The sequence below is a fragment of the Oryzias latipes genome, chromosome 2, assembly GCF_053564925.1.
Source record: "Oryzias latipes strain Hd-rR chromosome 2, Olatipes_Hd-rR_3.1".
Lineage (NCBI taxonomy): Eukaryota > Metazoa > Chordata > Actinopteri > Beloniformes > Adrianichthyidae > Oryzias > Oryzias latipes.
The window spans coordinates 41,763,015-41,787,295 of record NC_136238.1 but is presented as its reverse complement, the minus strand read 5'-3'; the positions used below and the strand labels follow the sequence as shown (position 1 = coordinate 41,787,295).

The 24,281-nt window shown below is 41.1% G+C and overlaps 4 protein-coding genes and 1 long non-coding RNA gene across 6 annotated transcripts in view; 3 read left to right on the top strand and 2 right to left on the bottom strand.

Moving 5' to 3' along the window:
* The window catches only part of LOC105358837 (uncharacterized), a 182,659-nt gene that overhangs the window by 140,235 nt on the left and 18,143 nt on the right, over window positions 1-24,281 (bottom strand). The window lies entirely within an intron of this gene.
* Window positions 58-2,913, top strand: LOC111947467 (uncharacterized). Of its 2 annotated transcripts, none has more exons than XM_078943987.1 (4): window positions 58-488; window positions 1,240-1,431; window positions 1,559-1,655; window positions 1,825-2,913. In XM_078943987.1, exons 1-4 carry the CDS (start codon window positions 462-464, stop codon window positions 2,766-2,768), a joined length of 1,260 nt encoding a protein of 419 aa, XP_078800113.1. In that variant the 5' UTR covers window positions 58-461; the 3' UTR covers window positions 2,769-2,913. The 2 variants fall into 2 exon arrangements, with proteins under 2 accessions (XP_078800113.1, XP_078800110.1); XM_078943984.1 differs by having other exon boundaries at window positions 58-845.
* On the bottom strand, window positions 2,902-5,380 carry LOC144990486 (uncharacterized). The gene is made up of 2 exons (XM_078943978.1): window positions 4,773-5,380; window positions 2,902-4,069 (listed from the first exon to the last, which is right to left on the bottom strand). Exons 1-2 carry the CDS (start codon window positions 5,188-5,190, stop codon window positions 3,069-3,071), a joined length of 1,419 nt encoding a protein of 472 aa, XP_078800104.1. The 5' UTR covers window positions 5,191-5,380; the 3' UTR covers window positions 2,902-3,068.
* Window positions 7,655-10,106, top strand: LOC111947092 (uncharacterized). Its single transcript, XR_013652730.1, has 5 exons — window positions 7,655-7,882; window positions 8,314-9,010; window positions 9,082-9,165; window positions 9,251-9,316; window positions 9,510-10,106. It is a non-coding gene; the product is annotated as an uncharacterized LOC111947092 (long non-coding RNA).
* Window positions 10,351-13,331, top strand: LOC144988728 (uncharacterized). Its single transcript, XM_078939628.1, has 3 exons — window positions 10,351-11,512; window positions 11,605-11,668; window positions 11,774-13,331. The coding sequence occupies exons 1-3, from the start codon at window positions 10,496-10,498 to the stop codon at window positions 12,841-12,843; spliced, it is 2,151 nt and encodes a 716-aa protein (XP_078795754.1). The 5' UTR covers window positions 10,351-10,495; the 3' UTR covers window positions 12,844-13,331.

The following is a 24,281-nucleotide window of genomic DNA, read 5'->3' as shown; positions in this document are numbered from 1 at the left end:
AAAGCAAAAACTCCAAACAATCTAGGACTTTTCCAGAGAGAGAAGCAATAAATATGCCATGGACTACATTTCTACCATCTGGGTTGAAGATCTTATCCTTTGGAAAGTGTTCAGATTCGTGTTCTCATGTGGAGGATGGAACTGACCTCCGACCTATGCTGGTGATGGATGGGGACTCTTTTCAGGGGTGAACCGAGTGCATCTTCGTATCTGGTCCGACGACAGGGAGGAGCGAATCCAGAGGCAGCTATAGACCTTTTTCGCAAAAACCGGAAATACGTCATCAACGTGTAAAACCAGTTCCGGTTTGTGCTTTGTTGGCGGAGAAATGGCAGCTAGACTAGTGTTTTCGACGAGCCTGAGTTGTCTTCCGAAGTTCACCAGCGCCGATGTGGTGAAGAGTGTGGAGATGCATTCGTCCACTAAAGGGAGCAAATTGGACAAGGGGTATAAATTGTTCCATGAAGAGTTTATCCACAATTACCAAGGTAAGCTTTAGCTAGCTTAGCCATAGCATAGCCGCATCATCACCGGTATAAATCTGTACATCAACTTTTAATCTTAGGTGTTGTGAATTTGTAATATAAGGTATAACACATGGCAGTGAATATTTTGTGTGTGTTTAAGTGCGAATGCATGAGATTAACATAACAACCAGTAATTTGGTGAAGCTGTACCATGTTAATATGAAATGTTACTGACATTATTGTAAAATTGTGTATTTTTCTATGTGAGATAACACGTAATGTTTTGTTGTAGTATCAAATATACTCCAGGGACAGGTGGTAGTGAGAGGTAGATGCTTCAGGTCAATGAGAAAGAGTGAGGAGCCTCACAAACTGGAGGTTTGACTATAAAAGACAGTATGCCGGTTGGCAAAAGTTGCCCGTTCTGGCGTGTTTGTTCTTGCTGCGGTTGCGGCACTTTCTTCACTTACTATTATTTTACTGAAATTAGGGTGACCAGATGTACTCTTTTCCTGGACATGTCCGCTTTTTTGATACTTATATAATAAAATAACATTGAACATAGATGAAATGTGAACACATTTGCTTTATGCATGCAGCTCTGCACACCAATTACTCTCGATGAAATATCTTACAAACTCACTTTACTCCTCTTTTTTACACACTCAAATCTGGTCACCCTACGGAAAGTTATAGTTTCATGTTATAATGAACATTGACATAGCAACATAAGAATTACTTAATTGTAACCTATTTAATTTATTGTGTCTAGATATCACTGAATGCAGAAAGTGCCAACCTGAAGGCTTTCTCCTGCAGTTGTGCGGCTGGTAAAGGATTCTGCAATCACCTAGTTGCCATCCTGTACCAGACCGCACATTATTCACAGCTGGGTCTGCAGGCAGTTCCACCCCCCCTGGCCTGCACGAGTGGCTTGCAAAGATGGCACAGACCAAGAACACAGGTAGGTTTGTGATCAAATTGTCATTATGATTCAAGAACTGATGTGTATCCATAACAACTGTAAATTATTATAAAAACACCCCCAGTAGTGACTACAGACTAATTGCTTTTTGCCTTTTACTTATAAGGGAATCCATCCTGAACCTGTTAGTGAGCTGGTGGTGCAAAAGCCCAAAACCGTTGGTCGGGAAGGTCTGAGGTCCACACTGTACAAGGCATATACAGGTGAATAATTTAACTTTTTGTTGCTTTGTGAGAGCAAGTTAAGTTTTTTTTAATGTAATGACTAACCAACTTGTGGTTACTGCAGGTATAATGAATAAAATTTAGTTGTAGTTATGCACTCATCTCTTTTCTTTTGTGTGACCAATAATCTTGTGTTTGTCTTGTGTAGGACCACTGCCAGATCCAGATATGATGGCATCTGGAAGCAAATTAAGCCAGGTGCAGCCCCAATCTCTCATGGCTGTTGTATTGGATGGGGTTTCTGAAATGGAGCTGTCGCCATCCATATTTGGGTCTGTCCCTCGTGGATCCCCCATGTCCTATCACTGTCCACCCAAGAAGTCGAGTGACCTCCTCCTACACCACATGGCTCCAGAATTTCCCTCCCTTCCTGTGATGCAGCACACTTTTCCCAGGTTGCATTTCGTCCCGACCTTGCATCAGTTAATGCATCTCCAGTCTCTAGAAGTGTCACCACAGCTGTCCTGCGAGATAGCAAAAGAAACTCAGCAGCAATCCAAATGTCCTGCGTGGACACAGCTACGGCGACCAAGGCTGACCGCTAGTCTATTTTGGGATGCTTGTTGTAGTCGGGCGTGTCGTGCAGAGCTGGAGTCTGCAGCTATTCGGATGATCAGAGGCTCCACAAAGCAAACAGCTGCAATGAAGCGTGGTCTCCTAGTGGAGTCTGAAGTGCTGGCAAACTATGCTGCACTTTTGAGAGTTAACGTTTTACCAGCAGGATTTTTCATTCACCCTGACGCACCACATCTCGGGGCCAGTCCAGACGGTCGTGTGTATGACCCTTCAGAGTCGCCTCCTTTTGGCTTGGTTGAGGTGAAGAGCAGCACAAAAAATGATCCATCACAGGTTGCTCACCTCAAGGTGCAGGAAGGCCACGCCAGTCTGAGGCGTTCACATAAGTACTATTGGCAGGTTCAGGGCCAGCTGGCAATCACAGGACTGACATGGTGTGATTTTGTTACAGATACCCTATCAACGATAACTGTGGAAAGAATTTGGCGTGATGACTCATTCATAGCAGAAATGAAAGAGAAATTGGATTTATATTATTATGGCACATACATGAATGCATACCTTGAATTACAATAATCTTGTATTTAACAATCAGTTCAGCCTTCTGTCTTACTGTTGATGATCTGTAATGTTATTTTTATTGTAAATGTTTGTTATTTAGCTTTTATTAATCAGTTGATGTCATAGCAAAAAATTAAATGAGGCACAATTTTGAACAAAATTGTTTTATTTGTTCAATTTTTTTGTGAAGTCAAAGTCACATTTCAACATAAAAAATATTAAGATAACAATTTAATTAGATTTTTAAGAACATGTGGGAACACTAAATTATTTACATACTATTTACACATTATACATAATTTACATATCAAACATTCAATCTTCAAAACAAAAAGGTCCTTGATAATTTGCCAAAACACAGCAGTTTAGCCAGATCTGATTCACGCTGCCAATCAGTGTGAGCGGCACGGGAGAGTCCCAGATGTGAAAGGATTTTATTCTACCGATCACTCTTTCCACTATAATCCTGAGGCGGGCAATGGCTTGTGTTTGTTCCGTTTCCTCCTTGCTGAATTGAGCGGAACGCTTGAAAGGTGGAATGACGAGCTTACATCCAATGTCAGTAAGGAGGTCTTGAATGAGGAACCCTTTGTCTGCCATGACATCATCTCCTGGCTCCAGCAAGGGAAGGACTCCACTGATCCTGGTGATCTCCTTATCTGAGATGCACCCAGTGTACAGGGGTGAGATGAATGTCACCAAACCATTGGGAGCAACTCCAATTAGCCCTTTCAATGTCGTCCTGTTTTTGTAAGATGAAAATGTTTCTGACTGTAAAGTCAGGGATGAGGCTGTCTCCAGGGCAATTTCTGTGCAGTCTAGTATCACTCTAACATTGGGACAGTACCTCTGGAATTTAAGGGGCATAATTGACTTAACCTTTTCCCTGCTTATCCAGATGGGAAGTGAGCTGAGCATCATAAAGAGATAATTGGCCCAGGTGATGGTAACCCTGCTAACCCTGGCAACGCTCACATTAAACATGTCAGCAATGAGCTGCTCCTTCATGCCAACAGCAACCCGCATAGAGTACATCAAGAACTCATCTATTAATGGCATGATGCGTGGTGGGCTGGGCTCTTCGCAGCATTCCTCACCCGCCCTCTGTGCTTTGGTCCAGTACACCAGTCTATGTGCAGATGGTGCAATCGACTCCCAAAAAATAGTAAAAACACTCTCGGATGGAAATTTGGTGTAGAAACGTATTTGGTCGTCTGATGCACAGTACCGGCTGAAGAGAGTAGGGGGTGGTAGACCAGTGTTTTGCAACTTGGCTTCTAAATCGTGGATGTAATCCAAAGCCTCGTCCAGAGCACCTGTAAAGATAAAGAAATTAAAAACCAGTCTTAACATATTTATGCTACCTTTCAACACAACACAATTATGTTTCAAAAAGTATTTTAAGTATTTATTACAAATTACATTTCATTTATCTTTGTTAAGGAAAATACAAATCACAAAATACTCAAAAGTAATCAAATACATGTAATTAAAATAGGGGAGAGCAGGACATAACCTAACACAGGGCCAGTTGTAACACTTGTTTTAAATACTTCCACACATGCATGTATAGCATGATGAAACTTAATGTGTTTACTAGCTACCACATCAATAAATTGTTTAAGTTTTTTTAAAATTGCGTTATTTTATATTAACACTTATATTTTAAGATTTCTTGTATATTTTTTATTACATCATACTACATTTTAAACTGTAATATGGTCATATTACAAATTAATTTTGGGGAAAAATAAATACTCTAAACCCAAAGTAGGTTTACAAAAATAGAAACAGTTAAAAAGCGTTAGGTTGTGCCCCACTCTCCCCTACTGCTCATCTCTGGCTCCTTACAGCTAGCTAGACAGCATGAGACTATGTTACAGATGTAGTAGGCTAACGTTAGTTGAATTTTGTGAACAGCTTATATTATAAACATTAATTTGATCAAACGCATTTATCCAATAACGGTACACATAGTTGACTAGCGTTAACTAAACAAATCATTATGAACAACCTTACCTGCAGGTGGGTGTGACACGTAGTCGTGATCCATCTTTACTGCCTTAGCTTCAATGTCGCTATCTGCACAGCATAGCTGCATAGACTGCCGTTTGGAAGTTCTGTCATACACTGACTCCCTTCTCAAAGGAGCAGTAAAGTTGTTCCAAGGGAATAGGCTCGGGACAACACCACTCTTCAGGCGACGAACGACGCAGCCACCAATGTAATCTTCCGGAGCGAAGTGCCGGCTGCAGACAAAGGTGCTACCTGTTTTTACAGTAAAACTATGCCCTTCATCTCTTCGAATCGACTGTATCCATTTCGTTTTCAGGTTTGGATCCACAGGAAAAGAATGAAATGAAAGGTAGGGTTGTTTTTGGTTGGATGACGAACAGCCAGGAACACAACAGAAACTCCGATTCTTTGACTCTGCCATTTTTCGTATCTGCCGCTATGCTAACAGGAAGTTCTTTTACACGTCATTGACGTATTTCCGGTCGAAAAATGCGGAAGTGTGAAAAAGGTCTATTCCATCTATTGGCCGGTGAAAGCACGTGGGCTATCGGCTGACGAATCAGAGCGACCAGGGGCGGAGATTCAGCCGTCATGTTTCCGGAAGGCGGAGATTCAAGCACATTTTTTTTTCAAACTTTATTGAATGTAAAAATGCAATACAAAACAATGTTGAACAGTAAACAACAACGAAGGAACAAGCCACGGGGTTTATACGTTTTATGCATATATATTGAAACTAACACACAGATCTAATGTTTTGATGGCGTTCTTATTATCAGAGTTTCTTATTGTCTTGATGTATTGTTTGAACTCATTGATAAAGTTTGAGAAATGAGGGGTATGATTCGCTACTTTTGATTTATGAATGTGCCATTTGCATAAAAACAACAAAAGGTTAATGAGGTACAACTTTTCTTTTTTATGAGATGGACATTGGGTGATGCCAAACATAATATTTTCTAAGTACAGGCGGAAGTCAGGGTCAATGTGGGCAGAAATGAAATGACAAACTTTAGACCAGAGAGTGGTGGAAAAGGGACATGACCAAAATAAATGTACAGCATCTTTAGGGTGTTCTTGACATAAAGAGCAAGTAACATCAATATCTTCCTTGAACCTTTGTAGATATAGTTTGGTTGGATTCAAGCACATGTTGAAAGGACTATTTTGGAAAGACTATTCTCAGATATACCTACAAGTAATTCGCATGTAACTTATGCGTCTGTGGGTCTTTTAACTTGAGAATCCAGATATCTGCAACAATCTGTTTTAATCTGTGTTAGAAGTATTGTCGGGCAATAAAATTAATAAATATTTTTTTTACCCGGTTGAATCCTTGTTTGCTTTACCACTCTCGACTCATGGATGGAAAGATATGAAAAGTGGAAGATTTCTTTCCATCAACATTCATGTTGTAGGTGTGGACAACCTTTTGGGTTTTTTTACTTCTGTTTTTGTGAAGAATATTTAGAAACCAAGATAATTTTTTCTTGTTTTTTGATATAGTTTTTTTTATTTGTGCTATAATTTTTTAGTCAGATTTTCAATACATTTTTTCTTTTTATTTCAGCATATATTTTTCTTATTTTTGTATAATTCTTTCAGTTTTTTCAGATTGTCGCTTAAAATTTTTTCAGATTTTCTTTTTTATGTTTTTATCTATTTTTTTTGTATTTACGTTACACTTTTTCTGATTTTCGCTATAATTCTCTTCTAATTTTTTGCTCTAACTTTTTCTGATCTGCTTTACACTTTTTTGAATTTAACTTGATTTTTTTGTTCTGCAAAAGTTGAAGTTCTAAAGTGATTGGGACGCGTCCAAAACTTGCATTCCTCAAACATGCTGATTCACTCTGAACTTCTCATATTTGCTTGTTTAATATTGTACATGTTGGAGGATAAAAATGAATTAGAATGTGTATCTCTATATTCTTTACATATTGCACAATGATGGCTTTATCTAACATTGACAGGTTGTGATGAATAGCAGCTAATATTAACAAAATAAACTAATATAACCGCTTGTTTTGTGCGCAGCTTTTCTCCTTGGCCCTAATCCTCTTCCGTATGCAGCCGTGTGAGTGAGACAAATTACAAACTTTACAAAAATGAAACACCTCGCCAAACATTCAAAATACCAACAAACCAATTTCCCAAAATCCACAATATATACAAAAAACTCGCAGTTGAAAGCCTAGTCCTGCAGTCTTGCCAAAAAAATGAGAGTTCAGTTCAGTCACGTGTTTGGTGAGAGGCCGCTCCGCCTCTCTCTCTCACTGGACCGCCTTTCATCCATCAATAAGCTGCTGATCCTCGTGTTCGAAGATCCGAGCTCTTGGGAAAATATATTCCGCCAAAAATGATGAGAATGATGAAAAGTAATCCGAGCAGAGAAAGGTAATCCAAATGCGAGTTCTCTGGCTCCTCTGCACTCCCGGTCGGCTGTCAGCTGTGAATTCCTCCTCCCCCCAGCGCACCCGCGTCTCATTGGAAAAAAAAGGCGTGTCGCCTGATCACCTGACTGTCACCTGTCAGCTGTTCAACCAATGGGGTGACGACAAATACAACACATGACCACAAAAGTGTCGTGTTATTTACAGTTTTTCTCAGTCGCTTTAGTACAATTCTCAGATCAGAATTGAAGTTTGCAAATACGTGTGTGCATTTCTCAAAACAATTTGCACAAACAGCAAAACACTATGGATTTCTTGCAAAAGCCTGTAACTTGCTCAAAATCTTTAGTTCATCTCTCCAAACTAAGTCTTTATGTCACTGAACATGTCAGTGCCATCAGAACAGTGGCGGTTTTTGATATGGGCGATGTGGGCGGTCGCCCAGGGCGGCACTTGGCGCGGGAGCCGAAAATGGTTAAGCTTAACTCTCTTAACTTTTCTCATTCATTCTCTATGGTAGTTCTTAACACTACGGATGTAATATACTTTTTCACCACTAGCGAGATTTTGGGGGCGCTGTTTCCACATCGTCTTAGTAGTAAGGTTTTCACAGGAAGAGCCTTTAGGAAGACAAAACAACAATAATCCTGCGGCCAGATTTGATCCGATCGCTGTTAAAACACAAGAGCACAACAAGTTAAAGTCAAGTTAAAGTCTGATGTAAGTAAAAAGTTAAAAAAGACTGTTCCTAGTTTGAAGACATTTCTCTTCCCGTTATTTTTTGTTGAGCATGAAAGGTCTGAAACTCCAGCGGTGAGGATACGGCTACTCGTAAGAGATGAAAAACCTCTTCAAACTTAGTCATGATAGTTTGTGTGTGTTTTCAAAAGCTTTTGAATTTTACCAAAGGTAGATAACTTTAATAATATCTATATGTGCATTTACACACACACACACACACACATATATATATATATATATATATATATATATATATATATATATATATATATATATATATATATATATATATATATATATATATATATATATATATATGTATGTTGTTGTTTTTTTTTTACTATTTTTGAGTTACAGTAGACCTGGGCTACTTCACCCACTAACGACAATAAATGTATCTTTGGTTATAGATCTCCAGAATGAAGAGGAAATTAATTTTTCCTGGAAAAATCTGCGTGAGCTTCAGACGAGGCCCAACTGGGTTTCTCAGGCAGGACCCTTCAGATGAAGCCAAGAGGATCAAAAAAAATCCTGAGCTCCAGGACAAGTCTGCTCCCCAGAGAGAGGAAAAAGTGAAGGAAAACGCCCTGTCAAAAGTCTTCATTAGGGGTGGAGATACATCTGACAGGCAGGAGGTGTTGGGGGAGTATGTTCTTCAATTTGGCAAATACAAGGGGAAGTCCTTTCGGTGGCTGCTAGAAAATGATATTGGCTACACCATTTATTTAATTAACAAGGTTGAGGAAGAGGAGAGAGCTGGACTCTTTAATGCCGAGGGACCAAAGAAGGTGAGTCTCTTTTCATTTCTGGATTATACCCGACACTTTCACGAAATCAGAGATCTGAGAAACTATTTAGCTGAAAGATCAGTGGAGCCACCTTCAAGTAGTGAGGACAACCAGCTGGTTGGATTTGGTGTGCATTCTAAGAAGACCTGGAAGGATGTCTGGGAGAAAAGAGAAGATGGATATGCATCATTTATCCTCAGGAAACAGTGTGTTTCAGGCAGCAAAATGTTCCTGCTCCAGCAGTACCTGAAGAAGAAAGAGGCTCAGACTCAGAGCTCTTCAGAAACTGCTCTTACTAAACCTTCTTCTAGTCCTCCAGGTCTGTGGCAGACTAGACGTTAATGCTGATGTTAGGAAAGATGGTAGAAATGATGTTTCCCATCTTTTCAGTATCTTCGTTAGAGATGGAAGATGATGAAGAGTTGGAGAGAATGATGCTTTCTGTCTCTCCATCCAAACTCCTCCCTTTACAAGGTAAAACTAAATCACACACAAGTACACACTGAGTGTTAATTACTACTTCTGATTCAAACCTGTTTTCTTATTTTTTTTACTAAAGAGCAGAGACATTTAGTGAAGAAGATGACAGGCCCAACATGTTTAGAAACAATCCCAACCCAACCAAGTGAGCAGCACCAACGTGCACACATCATGCATCACGTGTTGATTATGTTTCTGTATGTGGAGTAGTAGTACTGGTAGTTGAAAAACTGATATTAGACTACATGTTAGTCTTAGATCAGTCCTTTCTTTACACTCAGCACTTTTAAATGTGTCTGTTCAAAAAGAAGAATAGTCATTGGTTTATTTTCTTTCAGGTTCACTGAGTAAAGGTCTAGATGCTGCTGCTGCCACTGCCACCGCCGCCGCTGGTACCTGATGGTTCTGTCGTAAACCAGGATCACCTTTTCCTTTCCTCTGTTTGCTGGTTGGCCACGTTCAGGCCTGTTCTAATGCAGGTGTTTTGTTTGACTGCTTTTATGATGCTGAAGGTATTCATTGTTCGTCGTCGAGGGTAAGTACAGACTTATGTTATTTGCATGGGTTTGGTTATAGGTTTGGTATGAAAATGATTGAAGGAAACCAGTCTTAAAAAGCAGAATTACAACAAAAGTACATGTCTTAACACATCAGAGTAAAGTGGTTACACATGGATTATTACATCATAATGGAACCTTTCCTGGTCAATCAAAAGATAAAAAAATGAAACTAATAGTTAATTTATTGATTTTCATACCACACCTGTTCTATTGAGCATGTTTTCTTGCATGGTTTTGAGTGTTTTGCACAATTACTAACAAAGAACTCTAAATGCCTGGGCATTACTGATGGATATTTCTGTTGATCTGAATCCAGACCAGCCTGAGAGGTCCAGCTGTCCTGCTGCCACACATGCAGGTGAGTGTTGAGGATCATTTGTCAGCTTTACTCTGCTGCAGCTTCCTGTCTGTTTCTGACTGTCTTTTTCACCAATTACTTCAGCTCCAGTGAAGACTCCTCTGCCAGTACCACCAGAGTTGCTCACTTTGGAACTGCCTCAAAGTGTCCAGGATAAAACCTACAGTCAGTGCATTAACTTTGACAAAAATGCAAAGTACTGTATTCATTTGGACTTTGAGATAATATTTTATTCAACAACAACTCAAGGTATTTTTTTATTTTTGCAGCAGTCGTTGGAAGACCCTCAGCTCAGTCTGCAGCTCCTTCTCCTGCTCACTTTCAGCCAACGCCTGCTGCTTCACCACTTCCATCTTATGACCAGGATGTTAGCAGCTGGAACTGCTCTCCCCAGCAGAGGATCTGGATGAAAACAGAGATGGAAGCCTTAGGACTGTGGCCTGGGTCTGGAGACTTCACCAATAGATGTGCATCCCGTACCAAATACAACAGAGAAATAAGCATCAAGCTGGACTTGTTTCACTGCATGCGGCGGTTCACCAGGGAGTGCATCTCAGAGCATCATCCACTTCACAGCTCCTTCTGCAAGTTCCTTTCGGCAGCTTTTTGTGTGGTGGACCAAACCGATCTTCAGAGGCTGAAGGAGGCCTACACCTTCTGTGGGATCCAGCCAGCTAACCCCACAAAGCAGCACATCAGGGAGCACTGCCGCACCAAGATCCCAGAACCCAGAGAGCTGCTGGTGCGGGTGGAGAGTGTTCTGAAGAGGTTCTTTTTGGAATCGGATCCAGATGGCATACCACTGTTTAAGGCAACAATGCTGAAAGTGTGGAGGATTCAGCGCGTTCACATCCTCAGGGGCTGTCTGAGCGACCCGGAGGTGGGAGACGGGATCCTCTACAGACACGGTGGCACGTTACAGCTGAACCACATCAAGGGGGAAGCGGCAGCGGTACCGATCTGGATCCCGGTGCGAGGAACATCCCAGCAGGAGGGATTTCATTTCCACCAGTCCAAATGGGTGACAGGAAATCAGGTCTCGACAGAACTTTTCCAGGCCCAAGGCATGACTGGAGTAGCTCGGTGGAACTTCCAGCGCCTTGTGAGCCTGAAGCAACCTGGTCTGAAGCTTCCTTCAGTTTTTAATCCAGCTCTGATTTTACAGCTGAACAAACTGTCAAAGGAAGTGACAGGACAAGCTAAGTACCCTGCCTTAGTGTTGTCACGGGCCGACACTGGGGAAAGGTTTGGACTGCAGTATGTGGAGCCTGGCTGCCGTCCGGTTCCTCTTCACTGGGACAAACACAAGTCTCAGAGAGACCCGGTTGTTGAGGAAGAAGAGCGTTTGTCTCCAGAACCACCTCCTTCCAATGAAACAGTCATCGACCTGCCTGAAGAACATGGAGAAGAACACTCTGCTCATGTAAGTTTGTTGTAACAAACATCCTCACTCTATTACAATAAAACTGCAGCTACATAACAAGTTTAAACTAACTGAATGGTCCAATGTTTCAGGATAATGTCTTAGGTGTGGTTGCTGATGACTCACTAGCAATGACCCAAGCCCCTGAAGTGAAAGGTAATTTAGTTCAAATTTTCAGCCTTTTTTAATTTATTTGTGCATTGCATTCAAGGAAAGAGAAGTGAGAAGGGATTAACTTTTCTCTTTTTTCCTCTCCATTAGATGTCTCAACGACACCACCACCACTGCCTTTTGCTGCCTCTCCACGCGCAGCTCGCACTGGTCCTATCAAAGCAGGGGGTCTGCTTTTTGTCCTGGACCATTCTCGTTGGACAAATCCAATGAGAGATGCCATTGATGTCCTTCTGGCAAAGCACCATGGACAAAAGGACTTTCTGAGCAAGGTAGACGCAGAGTATGCCGCCCTTGTTCAAACTGCCTCCAGGAATCCCAACAGCCTCCTCCACCCCACCACTAAACAGCACATCTCCCGCTACGTGAAGCACATGGCGAAGATGATTAACAGAAGTTCGTCTATGAACACTAGTCCCGAAAAACTTTTGGAAACCCAGCAGCTGTGGCATAAACTCACTGAAGGCAGTGAAACTGTCACTGTGCCAGTTGTGACTCTCCCTCCTGCTCCAGTGAACCCCCCCAGCTCTAAACCAGATGAAGCTCCTTTAACGAAGACTGACGTTGAAAAAATGGTGAAGGAGATTGTAGGTCTGCAGCAACAACAGCAGAAACCTGAAAAAAAAATGACAAGGAACTGTCTTGCTTGTGGGCAGCCAAAGTCTCGTTACCTTGGTGATGGATCTTCTGTTCATTTCTTTTATCAGTCTGGGGATGTGAGATACTTCTACTGCTCCAAAAAAGTACTCCAGATCTATGCAGCAGAAGGCCTTACAAACCCCAGGATGCCATTTGCAGACTTTGCTGCCACGCCATTTTTTGAGAGAGAGTTAAAGGCTGCAAAGCAGAGGTCTGCACAATGCAGAAAGGTTTTGGAGGACCGACAGAAAAGAAAGGCAAGGGAGCAGCATCCCAGTGGGCGTCTGTGCAGGTTCTGCCACAAACCACTGAAACAAGGTCCAGAGAGTCCACACATACACACCGGGTTCCCTGGTGTTGTGGGGAAGTATGTTTACTGTCCTGCCAGAGTCTTGTCCCTCCACCGGGCAAATGGGATGACTCAAGAAATGACCTGGGAGGAGTTCTCTCAGTCTCCTTTTTATGAGGCTGAAAAGATGAGGTGGGCTGCTGGCCGGCAAGCAGAAGAGGGAAAGAGATAGCTTTATGTCTGTTCTATTTGTTATCAAAAGATGTTGCTGTTTTGACCACTTTTGTCTCATTTTACCTCAGCTTGTCATATTGGATGAGAAATAAGTGTAAAACGTCAAAATCTCTGCTAAACCTGTCTATATGTTTGCCTGTATTAAGTTCTCTTCTGATAACACACTGATTATGATAGAACTCGTGATGTTATCTATCAATGTGAAAATATTTGTAATTTAGTTTGTGAAATCTATTTTGTGAATACAATTTTCTTACATATTTATTATTAGTGTTTAGTTTTGATAGAAAAAGCAAACATATTTACTACTTCCTCAATTCATTTTACACCTTTAAAATACTTGTATTAAAGTTTTGCCTGTTTAAACCCTTCTGCCCTTCAATTGTAAATCCATGGTTGAACATTTTGGTACATTTTGTGTTAAATACTGTGTTTTATTTATTTTCATGTTGATTTCTTAATAAAACATGGTTGAAATTGAAATGAGCAACAGATCATGACTGTTATTTGGAACAAGGAGAGACAGAAGTAGAAAACAATAATTATGAAATGTCATATTCAGTTTAACAAAAACATTTATTATACCACAACTTCTGACTGACATCACTCTAACCGGGGTTCGAACTCGGGACCAAAGGATTTCATCAGCTTGGACAGCGCTACACAAGCCACAGTTTGATTGGCTGACTATGCTGCAGTAGCTGCAATTTGATTGGCTGTTCCGTGTTACAGGTATATACGGCTGGCCTTGGCGAGGGGGCGGCATTTGCCGTGCCCGATGCTGTGCAACTATATTCAAAGAGGCTACTATTTTCTAGGAGGAAGCTTTGCGCTTTTAATTTGAAATTGCTTCAGCTGCCGACACTTAACACTTTTAAATTGAAACATCAGACACTTAAGAATGTCTTCATCCTGTTTCCTCTTCACACTTATGGTGCAAAAAAAAAAAAAAAGATGAAATAACTCAGAGTGAAACAACATAAAACAGGCACATGAAAAGGAATTAGGCAGAACAAACACCCGTGCTCAACCCAATTTCAACAAAAGCAGGCAATGGGGATTATTTCCCATAATTCTTTGCTCCGACACAGCAGACCCGACGCACGCGTGACCACCGCCCTCTGCTGCAAGATGCTTGCGGCCACACCTCTTTGCGGCAGTCTTTGGAGCATAAGTCCAAAAACTCGAGAGGGGGGCGCAACTCGCCGGTGGCTGGCTGAATCACACTAACAGGTGATTGGGAGAATTTTCTATCTGACAATCAACTCTGAGCCGCAGGTGCGCCTCCCGTCACAGAGACGGAGCCGCGTGTGTCAGAGGGAAGGGGAGGGGGAGGGATTGTTACGGGGGGAGAAGGGAGGAAGCACCCAGGCGCAGAGAGCGAGAGGAGGCAGGAGGTTGCAGGGGAACGGGGGCTTTAATAAACAAAACTAAGGACACAAAACCAAAACCACTGCAGACGGCAGTCTAGAAACACTAAACACTCGAAACGGGGAGAGCAGACTAACAAGGGACTAGAAGGGAATGACAAGACTTAAATACATACAGACAACCGAGACACAGGTGAACACAATCAGGAAGGATGGGGAACCAAAGTAAAACTCACAACAAAAACAAAACAGGAAACCCTACAAAATAAAACAGGAAGTTAAACTCAAAACATGCCAGAACAAAAAGGAAACAAACCACAGGGGCAAAGAAACAGAAACCGTAACAGGGGTGCTGGGTGCAGACCATTTTTTATGGATTGAGTTTTTTTGGGAGGATTTCTACTGTTGGTGTTGCACAAATTTAGGGAAATGCCAAATATTTTTGGAGTAATCCCACTGATGAATTCTATGATTTAGTCTTTTATGTTTTATAAGACATAAACATATTAATCACAATACGTTTTTTTTTTTAGATCTAATCCCTCTGATATGTTTCACAAAGACTCACTCAGGACGTCACACATTAAGAAATTATTGCTAAAAATGAAGCAGGAGTCCAGCTCTAAAAAAAAATGCTCTAAAAAATGATAAAAGAGCAAAAAAAAAAAACGGAAATATTTGAATTGTAATTTCTTATTAATATTTCCAGGCTTTCTTTGTTTTGTTCTGCAGCATGTTCATATTTGTATAATTTTGACAGAATATATTTCTATGGGGAGCTAAATATTACAAGTTATTTAAGGTTTAAGTTAACTTGTGTTCCTGTTTTTATTCAGATTTATGTTAAAAAAGTTCAGTTTAAAAGGTTTAAAAGTTTAGCTTTAGTGTGTTCAGTAAATCTTTATCTTCTTCGGCCCAAAACCTTAAGCATGTTTTTAACTTAGGCCCCTGTGTAACTGAGTTTGACCCCCCTGTAATACGAGTCTAGAAAATGCATGCATTTTTTATGTAAAATTGCTAAAAAGAAGATAGGGAACACAACAGGATGTTGTCAAATTTTGTATGTGTGCGGTGCGGGGGGGGGGGGGGGGGCTGTGGGGTTACTCGCCCAGGGAGTAAGTTAGTGTAGAACCGCCACTGCATCAGAATGTCAAGTCCTTGTGTCATTGTCTACGAACAAGACAGTCAAATGACTTAGTCATGTTGTCAATATAACTGTGTACTTTAGAGGGAGGTTCTGATGTAAACTATGGCTAAAGTTTTGATGACAATTATTGTAAAATGGAAGTTACACCTTTTTTGTTTGATTGCAAGAGACTGGACAAGATTTACACTTATTGTTCATATTGTAATTTGTTGGCAGACCACGTCATACCAACATAGAAAAAACCCACTGCAAACAGTAACACAAAGGGAAAAAAAGATTTTTTTATGACGTGTCTTTATTTTCCATCAATGTATTCTTTATCTGCCTGTGGTTTAGTTGGTGTCAGTATTTGACATAAAAACAGCAGGTAATGCAGGAAAACAGCTGCATTTTATGAGATCAGAAATAGAGTATAGATCAAGGGTGCTCATTACGTCGATCGCGATCAACCAGTCGATCTTCAAGGACAAGAAGGTAGATCGCGGGCCAGAAAAGATAAAAATAAATAAAAAATAAATTAAAATTACTTCTTAAAAATCCACCAGCCAATCAAAATCCTCACCGAAAAGTACGGGACATGATTGACATGCAGAACGGCCAATTGGACATCCTCTGATACATACGTCACTGCAGACGCGTGTTTAAATTCACTGAGCGCAAACTCTTTGTCATCAGAAAGTCGCTCTCTGCCCCGCAGCGCGTCAAGTTCCCGGCAGAAGATCACTCTGGACAATCGGAGTGTTTATTGAAGCCGCCCCGCGTGTGTCCTCCTGCTATCAACTCTGCAGTTCTCGCCCAATAAATACGAGTTCATTAAGGAAGCTGTTCTTTCCGTGGCACGCGCTTTGTACGGAGCCAACAGCGCCTTTGAAATGCCATGCCCCCCAAATTGCACGGTTTACAACAAAGCATGACATACGATAGTCGCTGCTTTCTGTCTTTGTAATAAAACGCCTCATCTGTTAACACAAAAGTATCTTTGTGTACTCTCACTGTGTAATTTTTAATCATCAGTACATAAACAATTATGTTCAAATAAACATGTAGCTAATAAACATAACTAACATAACTAACAAATATATAACATAACTAACAAACATCTACTAATAGTATTTATATATATACATATATATATATATATATATATATATATATATATATATATATATATATATATATATATGTGTGTGTGTGTGTACATATCTCATAGGTAGATCTTCAAGACATTAGCCGCGGTTACATGGGCAGAATATCTTGATCGGGTTAAAATTCACCCGTGCACATGGGCACAGAAAACCTTTTTCCGAGTAGAACAAACGTTCCCATGGCTCACGCTTTCGGTCAGAATGAATCATCTGGGCATGCGCAGTAGTGTAAAATCACCCGGATGAGGAACTAGGTCCCGTTGTAAACAAACCGCTGCCACAGACAGACAGCATGTGCAGCAGCTCCGTAATACGAGACGATCTTCCAGACATGCTTTAAGTAATGTCATGAATATTATGAAGTGCCTGTTCGCTCATCGTTATATTTAATCCGTGTGGTCAGTGCTTTTTTTGTGGAAGAATTAAGCTGGAAGAAGGCTTAGGGCAGGCTAACACGGGCTAACATCATTAGCCTGATGGACACAAAATCCAGGACCGTGCGAGAAACGCAGCAATCTGCATCTTGGCTGCACGTAAATGTGTGGGAATAACATCAGCCTTTATTTTGTCGCGACACAACTGGAAACACAAATCCACGTGACACCACGCGACATTTATTTCTGCTCTGAAAAGTTCACAAACCGCCCCAAAGCCACTCTGTGAGCTAGCGGCCCGAGCTCTGTTCGAACACGGTTCCTCCTGAGTCCTGCAGCCGCTAACCCAGAGCGGCAGGACGGCTCGCAGTCTGAATTTTCCCACACATAACAAAACGCACACGAAACAAGCATTTCCCTCCTCTCAGAATCAAAGTCATTAATCCGGCTCCTCTGCTCACTCGGGTGCCAGTTGACCGAGTGAGCGTCGGGGGATACGAAGCGCTCCTTCCCCGCCTCTCCCTCGTGAAGTGTGAAAGAGAGGGGAGAGCCAGAGGGGTGAGAGCTGAGCGCCGTCCACAAAGCAGCTGGTCGGTCCCGTATGCGCTCCAAAGCTTTATCTCAGCGAAACACCGTCTTTGCATGACGTAAACCAGAGCAGTAGTGACACACGATCGGAATGACCGTTTACATGAACAACGATCGGTATAACCCACCTATCTCGATCGGAAAGAAATTCTGATCCGAACGAGTCTGATCGGGGCAGAGTATTCCGAACGGCGCGTTTACATGACGCATTTTCTTTCCGATCAGGCGTTCATTCCGATTACTTTTGCCCATGTAAACGCGGCTAGTGACTGAACTTTTCTTGCAGGTTTCCAATGGATTCAGACTTAAGGAAAAAGTGGACCTTAGCAATAAAAAGAGCTAACCCAGATGGATCACTGTGGTACCAACTAGAAATCCAGTCTGGCTATGTTTAAAACATTTTGTGGAAACAGATTTTGATAAGAGGCCAGACTGAAACCTGACACCATTATAACATCTGTGTTACACAAACTGATCACTCACATAAATCAGTAAATCTATTGTTTCTCTTTACTCTTTTCTTTTTTTTAAGGGTAAATCTGTTATTGACATTTGGACTAATTGTTGACTTACTATTGATTTATTCTTATCATTTATTATTATTATTATTATTATTCAATTACTATTGACTTATTGTTGGGCTTTTCTAAATAATTGAAATGACATGTCAAAGAGGTCTAAAACTTCTACATGTTTAAAAATTATTTTTTAAAATTCTTTGTAATTGTTTTTTGTAAGAAGTCCTGCAACTTTGCATTTTTCAGTATTTTTGTGTTATCCTAGGCACTTTACCATTGGGAGTTGGGTCATCTAGACCCACTAGACAGTGCTCTGAACCTTTTTTCTTCAATGATTTGTGATCTTCACTGGTGTCCATGGATTACATGAAATCTTTCCACCTTTATCCATCTTTGTCATGGTAGGGAGAACACGACGATGTAAGTCATGCACACAGTACACAGACTGAACAACAAGCAACCGAGAGGGATCATCATTCAGTTTACTGCGAGGATTCATCGTGATGCTGTCTGGTGCGCCACAAAGAAGTCCGCCTTTCTGAAAAAACACAACCTGAGGATGGCGGAGGATCTGTCTGCTGAAGACCGCGAACGGAGAAACCAACTGTGGCCAGCCGTTGAGAAAGCCAGGTTGGAGAACAAGCTGGCGTTCTTTGTTGGAGGACGTGCCTTTGTGAATGGTAAAGAAATCCTGCCGCCTTAACGAAGGCTACAGATGTGAAAGCTGGAGTTGAATGTTTTTTGCTATTTTCCACATTTGTCAACAATGATCCTGTTGCTTAAAATTTGATTTTATGTGAGCTCATAAGCTTATTTAATTCAAGCTGCTACTTTTTACTTTAATCATTATTATTTTGCATTAATCTTGTTTTTTGTATAGCATTATAACGTTATTTAAGTATTACATTATACTGAATTAAATAGCAGCATTGTGGGGGTTTTTTTCTCAAAACATTTACTCTTATGAGGACTGATATATCTCACATTGGCATTATTTCATAAGGAAATAATTACTGTTAGGGTCTTAGTTCACAGCTTTTTTAGTAATGGTTTGCAGGTTCTTATCCTGTTACTGTTCCTAAGCCAGTGGCGGTTCTACCCTGAATTACTCCCCGGGCGAGACCCTCCTCTGGCGCCCCCCCCCCCCCCCCCCCCATAGAGTCACTTTGTCCATTTATTGTAACTGAAAATACAGTTAGGAAATATTTAATCAAACACAAATAATCTGAAATAAATATTATAAACTACAAATCACACTAATAATACACTAGAATAAATGTAACTGCAGCACTAAGAAGAGAAAACACTAACTAAAACCTAACCTTTGTGGCCTTCCTGATGCAAGCTTGTCAATAACGTCATCATATGAAATCTGCTCCCCCCCTGAATGATTGATACTAACAACAGCAGGTTAGTGAGTCGCTCCTGAGACATTGGTGATCTCAGGTATGACTTGATCAACTGGAGTTTTGAAAAGCTAACAGCAGCAGCAGCAGCAGCAGCAGCTGCAGCAGCAGCAGCAGCAGCAGCAGCAGCAGCAGCAGCAGCAGCAGCAGCAGCAGCAGCAGCAGCTGCAGCAGCAGCAGCAGCAGCAGCATGCTACCATCACAGCTTATTTAACATTATGAACTAATATACAACAGTAAAACACAACAAAAACTTTGTGTTACAGCAGAGCAGACAGACACACGAATCATAACTAATGTTACAAGTTAAGGCAGAGCAAACATTTAAGAATAAATATCTTAAAAATGACGTTATTTGCAATATTTGGGCCTCCTTCAGTTTTGGTCATGATAGACCAAACAAGAGATTTTTCATCTGCAACGTTGTTGTTGTTGGAGGGCAGGTAGCATTCGAATTTAAAAAACGTGCATCTAGCTATGCTATATTACCCTTTTCTTTGTCTCTTTTCTCCTCTTTTTCTCTTTTCTTTCCTAATTGGGCACCAGCTTTGACCTTTTTTCTCCATATTTCAGATGTTTTTGTATTTAGCATAAATGTCCTGACATAGGTATCAAGTCTGTCGACTAAACCAACTGTCATCTAAGTGAAGAATTTTTTTTGTTTTCCCATTTTTTATTTGGGCATTTCACACCAAAATAACCAAAAAAGCATGATTTTTTTATACCTTTTTTATACCCGCAGCCCCCCGTTCGTCAAACATTTCCAGCAGGAGCGCGTGCAGCTGCACCCAGGGGCGCCAATTCGCTACATGGCGGCGCAATTTTTATTTTTATTTTTTCATCAAGCACTGAGCCGCGGCCCGCGACCGTTGCCCCCCTGGAAGAAGATCCAGCCAGGTTTGCGCATGCGTTTTGCGCTCCGTGCTCACCTCTCAGCCAGCACCCTTCACCCCGCGCCCCCTCCCTTCTCCTTCTTCACCCCGCGCCCCCTCCCTTCTCCTTCCCACACACATTTGCGTCTACTTCTCAAAGACAGGAGGGAGCGCAGCTGCAGGGCGGGGGCGCCGCCAGGTTTCAGGCTGTTACAAACTCTGTGATATAAGTAAACCAATAGTGGTGCATAAAGTATTTTACAAGAGCTGAGCCGCTGGCGCCGCCCCTCCGTCATTTTTCCGCCCCGGGCGATCGCCCGTATGGCCCGTGCCTAAAACCGCTACTGTCCTAAGCGACCAAAAATCCTTAACTCAACTTCTTTTTTGGTCTAAATATCTTTTTTTGATTTTGTCATTTCTTCCTATTTCAATTGCATGTCTTTATCCATTATTTATTTAAATGCGAGAGGCTTAAGAAACAATGTTAAACGTAAAGCCATTTTTTTGTCTCGTCCTCCAATAATTATCTGTTGCTTGATAAATTTTCCATTCTACTAAAATCTTAGCAAGTTATTCCAACATATTCTTATTTTGTAATTTGTTATTGTAACCATATAAAGTCAGCACAATAATGACTTGCTCAGTATTTCAATAGCTGGTAATAACAGTGGTCTTCTCTATCTCCAAGATGCCTAATTAACTTCCCCGAAAACCTGTTAAACAGAATCATGACTGTTGCTGAGCGGCTCATGCTGTGTGAATATAGGACTGTATCTCCCTATTGTTGTTTCCAAAACACTTCATCTGCTGGACCTGAGTGGATTTCTTGCAGTAAAATTAGATTTGCCTTAAGTTCTTTATAGAATAAAGTTCCTTGCGTTTTGTAATATTTTTCAAACCTCTGGAATTTTATGAAACAAATAAAATAGACAGAGAGCAGAATATTTGGTGTCTAAATACACGCTGAGTTTTCCTGAACATGCAGGAATGAGCAGAATGTCTGTACAAAACCATAAGTGGGTCTAGATGACCCAACTCCCAACGTTTATCCCTTGTGCTATCCTAGGCACTTTAACATTGGGAGTTGGGTCATCTAGACCCACTAGACAGTGCTCTGAACCTTTTTTCTTCAATAATTTGTGATCTTCACTGGTGTCCATGGATTACATGAAATCTTTCCACCTTTATCCACCTTTGTCATGGTAGGGAGAACACGTCAGTGTAAGGGTGGGGTCATCTAAGATAGCACAAGGGTTAAATAAACTATTTTCCTGTTTTGAGGCAGGCAATTGCACTCAAGCCCAGATGACTCCCAGCAACCAGGTGCTGATGCTATCCCCTGCCAACGTGAGGTGCTCACTCAGAGGGATACCCAGAAAGCCTTAGGACCTGACAACATTCCTGTCTGAGTCCTGAGAGACTGTGCTGATGAGCTCACAGTTGTCCTCATCAACATCTTCAACCTCTTACTGAGCCAGGCTGTTGTCCCCACATGCTTCAAAGCCACCACCATCATCCCGGTCCCATAGAGGTCCTCTCCCTCCTGCTACGATGACTACGGCCCAGCTACACGCACCCCCATCCTCATTAGTCATGCATGACACAAAGTCTGCCCTCCCCACCACTCTGACGGTGGAAACCAAAGACCAAACCAAAATATTAAAAGATTAATACAGACAATGACATCCATGACAGGCTGAGGGATGAGAATCCAGAAAATTCTGGATGTTCTCCAGAAGAAAGTTGCACTCAGACAGTAAGTTGGGTTCATATAATGTTTATTACTGAGTTTGTTCCACCTCGACCTCCTAAATGTCTGTTAGACATTTGAAGAATGTTGGAGTAGAGAAAGTAACAGAAAACAAAAAAGTGTTTCTGAGAAGAACATTTCAAGTGTTTTACTGTGGTTACATTGAAAAAAACTAAACATTTAATCCAGCAGAATCTGGTTTTGTCTTCCTCCTTTACTGATTCCAGTTTCCTGAGACAAACATGTTAGCACCAAAGGAGCAGAGGCTGAAGAGGAAACTTCAGACGACGACGCAGCAAACACTGATGCTACGTTCACACCAATGAAAGTCTACATAAATGGGTGTATATACTTGTTTCAAGCTTCTGCATTCAACACCTTGGTGTTCCTGCATCGCTGTGTACGTTTCATTTAGACCATTTAGGAAATTGTCCATGAAGGAGAAATTAATGTTTGGACTTTAGGACTTATGGGACACAAAGTCTTTCAGATCTCGGAATAGAGCTGTGAAAGAGACATTTGAGATTTTACATCAAGTTTTATCCAACTGTAGGCAGCAGACATGCGCTAGTTTTAGATAGTGATACAAACGCACACTGTATGCTGAAAGTGTGTTCAAGAATTCCCAGTGTGTCCCTAGCATGACATAGATGCAGCAACTGTCGCCACAGAGACGAAACAACAAATTCTAGTATGTAGAAGTACAAAAACCAAAATACATTTTTTAAAATATTTATAAAACTAAAGTTCATGAAGAGAAATCATCGTTCTCTGTCATCTTTGGTAGTGATACATTTTTACAGTGATTACACTCATAAAAATGCTGGTGAAATAAATAAAATATTCTATTTTACTGAATAAATAGTCTCATTTTGTAGATCAGGCTCATTTTCTTCATGTTAATCTAAATCTAAAAAAATGAATAAATTATCATTGAAACTGGATCTAGACTGAAGTATAATAGAATTTGGCAAAGCAGTTCTTTTCTATGAAATCCTCTCTAAAGTGTTCAGTCACAGTTATTGATCAACCTCACATCAGGGCTCCAGACTAACTTTTTTCACTAGGAGCACAGTGGCCCCCAACTGAAAATTTTAGGGGCACAACCAGAAAATTTAGGGGCGCATACCGTAAATCAACATGCTAACCAAATCTACTAATTTCCACTGTATTACTAATAAATACTTTGATAATAGATGCAGAAATTACAATGTGCTGTTTCTAATTCAGTGTCACATTTTAATCTGCACTTTTGAAGATGCAACAAGGTAAACTGACAGAAGAAGGTAGACTGTAAAAGAACAGGCGATGTTCACTGGATATCAGAACAATCGATACAGATACCTGAGATCAGAGAGAGGCTCAAAAACGGATGGAAATTTATCTTTGTGACACCTAATAAGTGCAGCCAAGAAGCACAATAAGTGTGTTTGATATCCCCCAGGTGGACGCAACGCTGTTCAGATCACCTGGTGTGACGTATATTTTTGTTTTTGCTCCATCACCTGTCAATCATCACAAAAATATCAGGAGAAAGGGGCGGGAGCAGCAAGGCCCCAACCTACCAAACGCAGCTTGAAATTTAGTACTGAACTGACTGAAAGCTGCCCTATGACTACAAAACAATGCATTATGGGACATGTGTCCTGATGGTTTTTGTAGTTAAGTGAGAAATTGAAATAATTTAAAATACCAATTGATTAAAAATAGGCTACATCCATTACAAAACATTCAAATAAATATAAAATATATAATAACACAGATCATACTAAGGGGGAGAGGAAAATTAAAACTGAATTGAACTTCAACTTCCTGTTCTCTTTCAGTGTCGCTGCAGATTCGCCAATTCGCCAGATTCAAGCCCGGTCATTGTCACGCCCCCAATAGTCATTTACTCCACTGTGATTGGTTGGTTTGTCAGCTCCGCACACGACAATGAAAAGGTGTCATTCACACAAACTGCCAGGACGCATTGTAATTAAACTTTCATTTCAAGGTGGGGGCCACAAATAGCCCGCGGGCCGCGAGTTTGAGACCCCTGCTGTACACTCTGGCACTGGTACACCAGCCGCAGGTCGGAAGAACGAATCAATAGTTCGCTGGTTCATAGCTCAGACGCACATATCAGGTTGTGATATTTGTCTCAGTTTCCTTCCCACAGATGTTTACGCGCGCTCGATTATCTCTAGCCCCCCCCCCCCCCCCCCCCCACTACACACACACGCATTTTAGCCACTTACGCGAGTGTGTGCTCTCGTCTCATGAG

What these genes read in the sequence shown, in the direction of transcription:
- LOC111947467 (XM_078943984.1), top strand. Translation starts at nt 813, where the DNA reads ATGAGAAAGAGTGAGGAGCCTCACAAACTGGAG. An exon ending in GGCACAGACCAAGAACACAG is followed by an intron (nt 1,432 to 1,558) that starts GTAGGTTTGTGA and finishes TTTACTTATAAG; the next exon opens with GGAATCCATCCTGAACCTGT. An exon ending in ACTGTACAAGGCATATACAG is followed by an intron (nt 1,656 to 1,824) that starts GTGAATAATTTA and finishes TGTCTTGTGTAG; the next exon opens with GACCACTGCCAGATCCAGAT.
- LOC144990486 (XM_078943978.1), bottom strand. Translation starts at nt 5,190, where the DNA reads ATGGCAGAGTCAAAGAATCGGAGTTTCTGTTGTGTTCCTGGCTGTTCG. An exon ending in CGTGTCACACCCACCTGCAG is followed by an intron (nt 4,070 to 4,772) that starts GTAAGGTTGTTC and finishes TTATCTTTACAG; the next exon opens with GTGCTCTGGACGAGGCTTTG.
- LOC144988728 (XM_078939628.1), top strand. Translation starts at nt 10,496, where the DNA reads ATGAAAACAGAGATGGAAGCCTTAGGACTGTGGCCTGGGTCTGGAGAC. An exon ending in GAGAAGAACACTCTGCTCAT is followed by an intron (nt 11,513 to 11,604) that starts GTAAGTTTGTTG and finishes CCAATGTTTCAG; the next exon opens with GATAATGTCTTAGGTGTGGT. An exon ending in CCAAGCCCCTGAAGTGAAAG is followed by an intron (nt 11,669 to 11,773) that starts GTAATTTAGTTC and finishes CCTCTCCATTAG; the next exon opens with ATGTCTCAACGACACCACCA.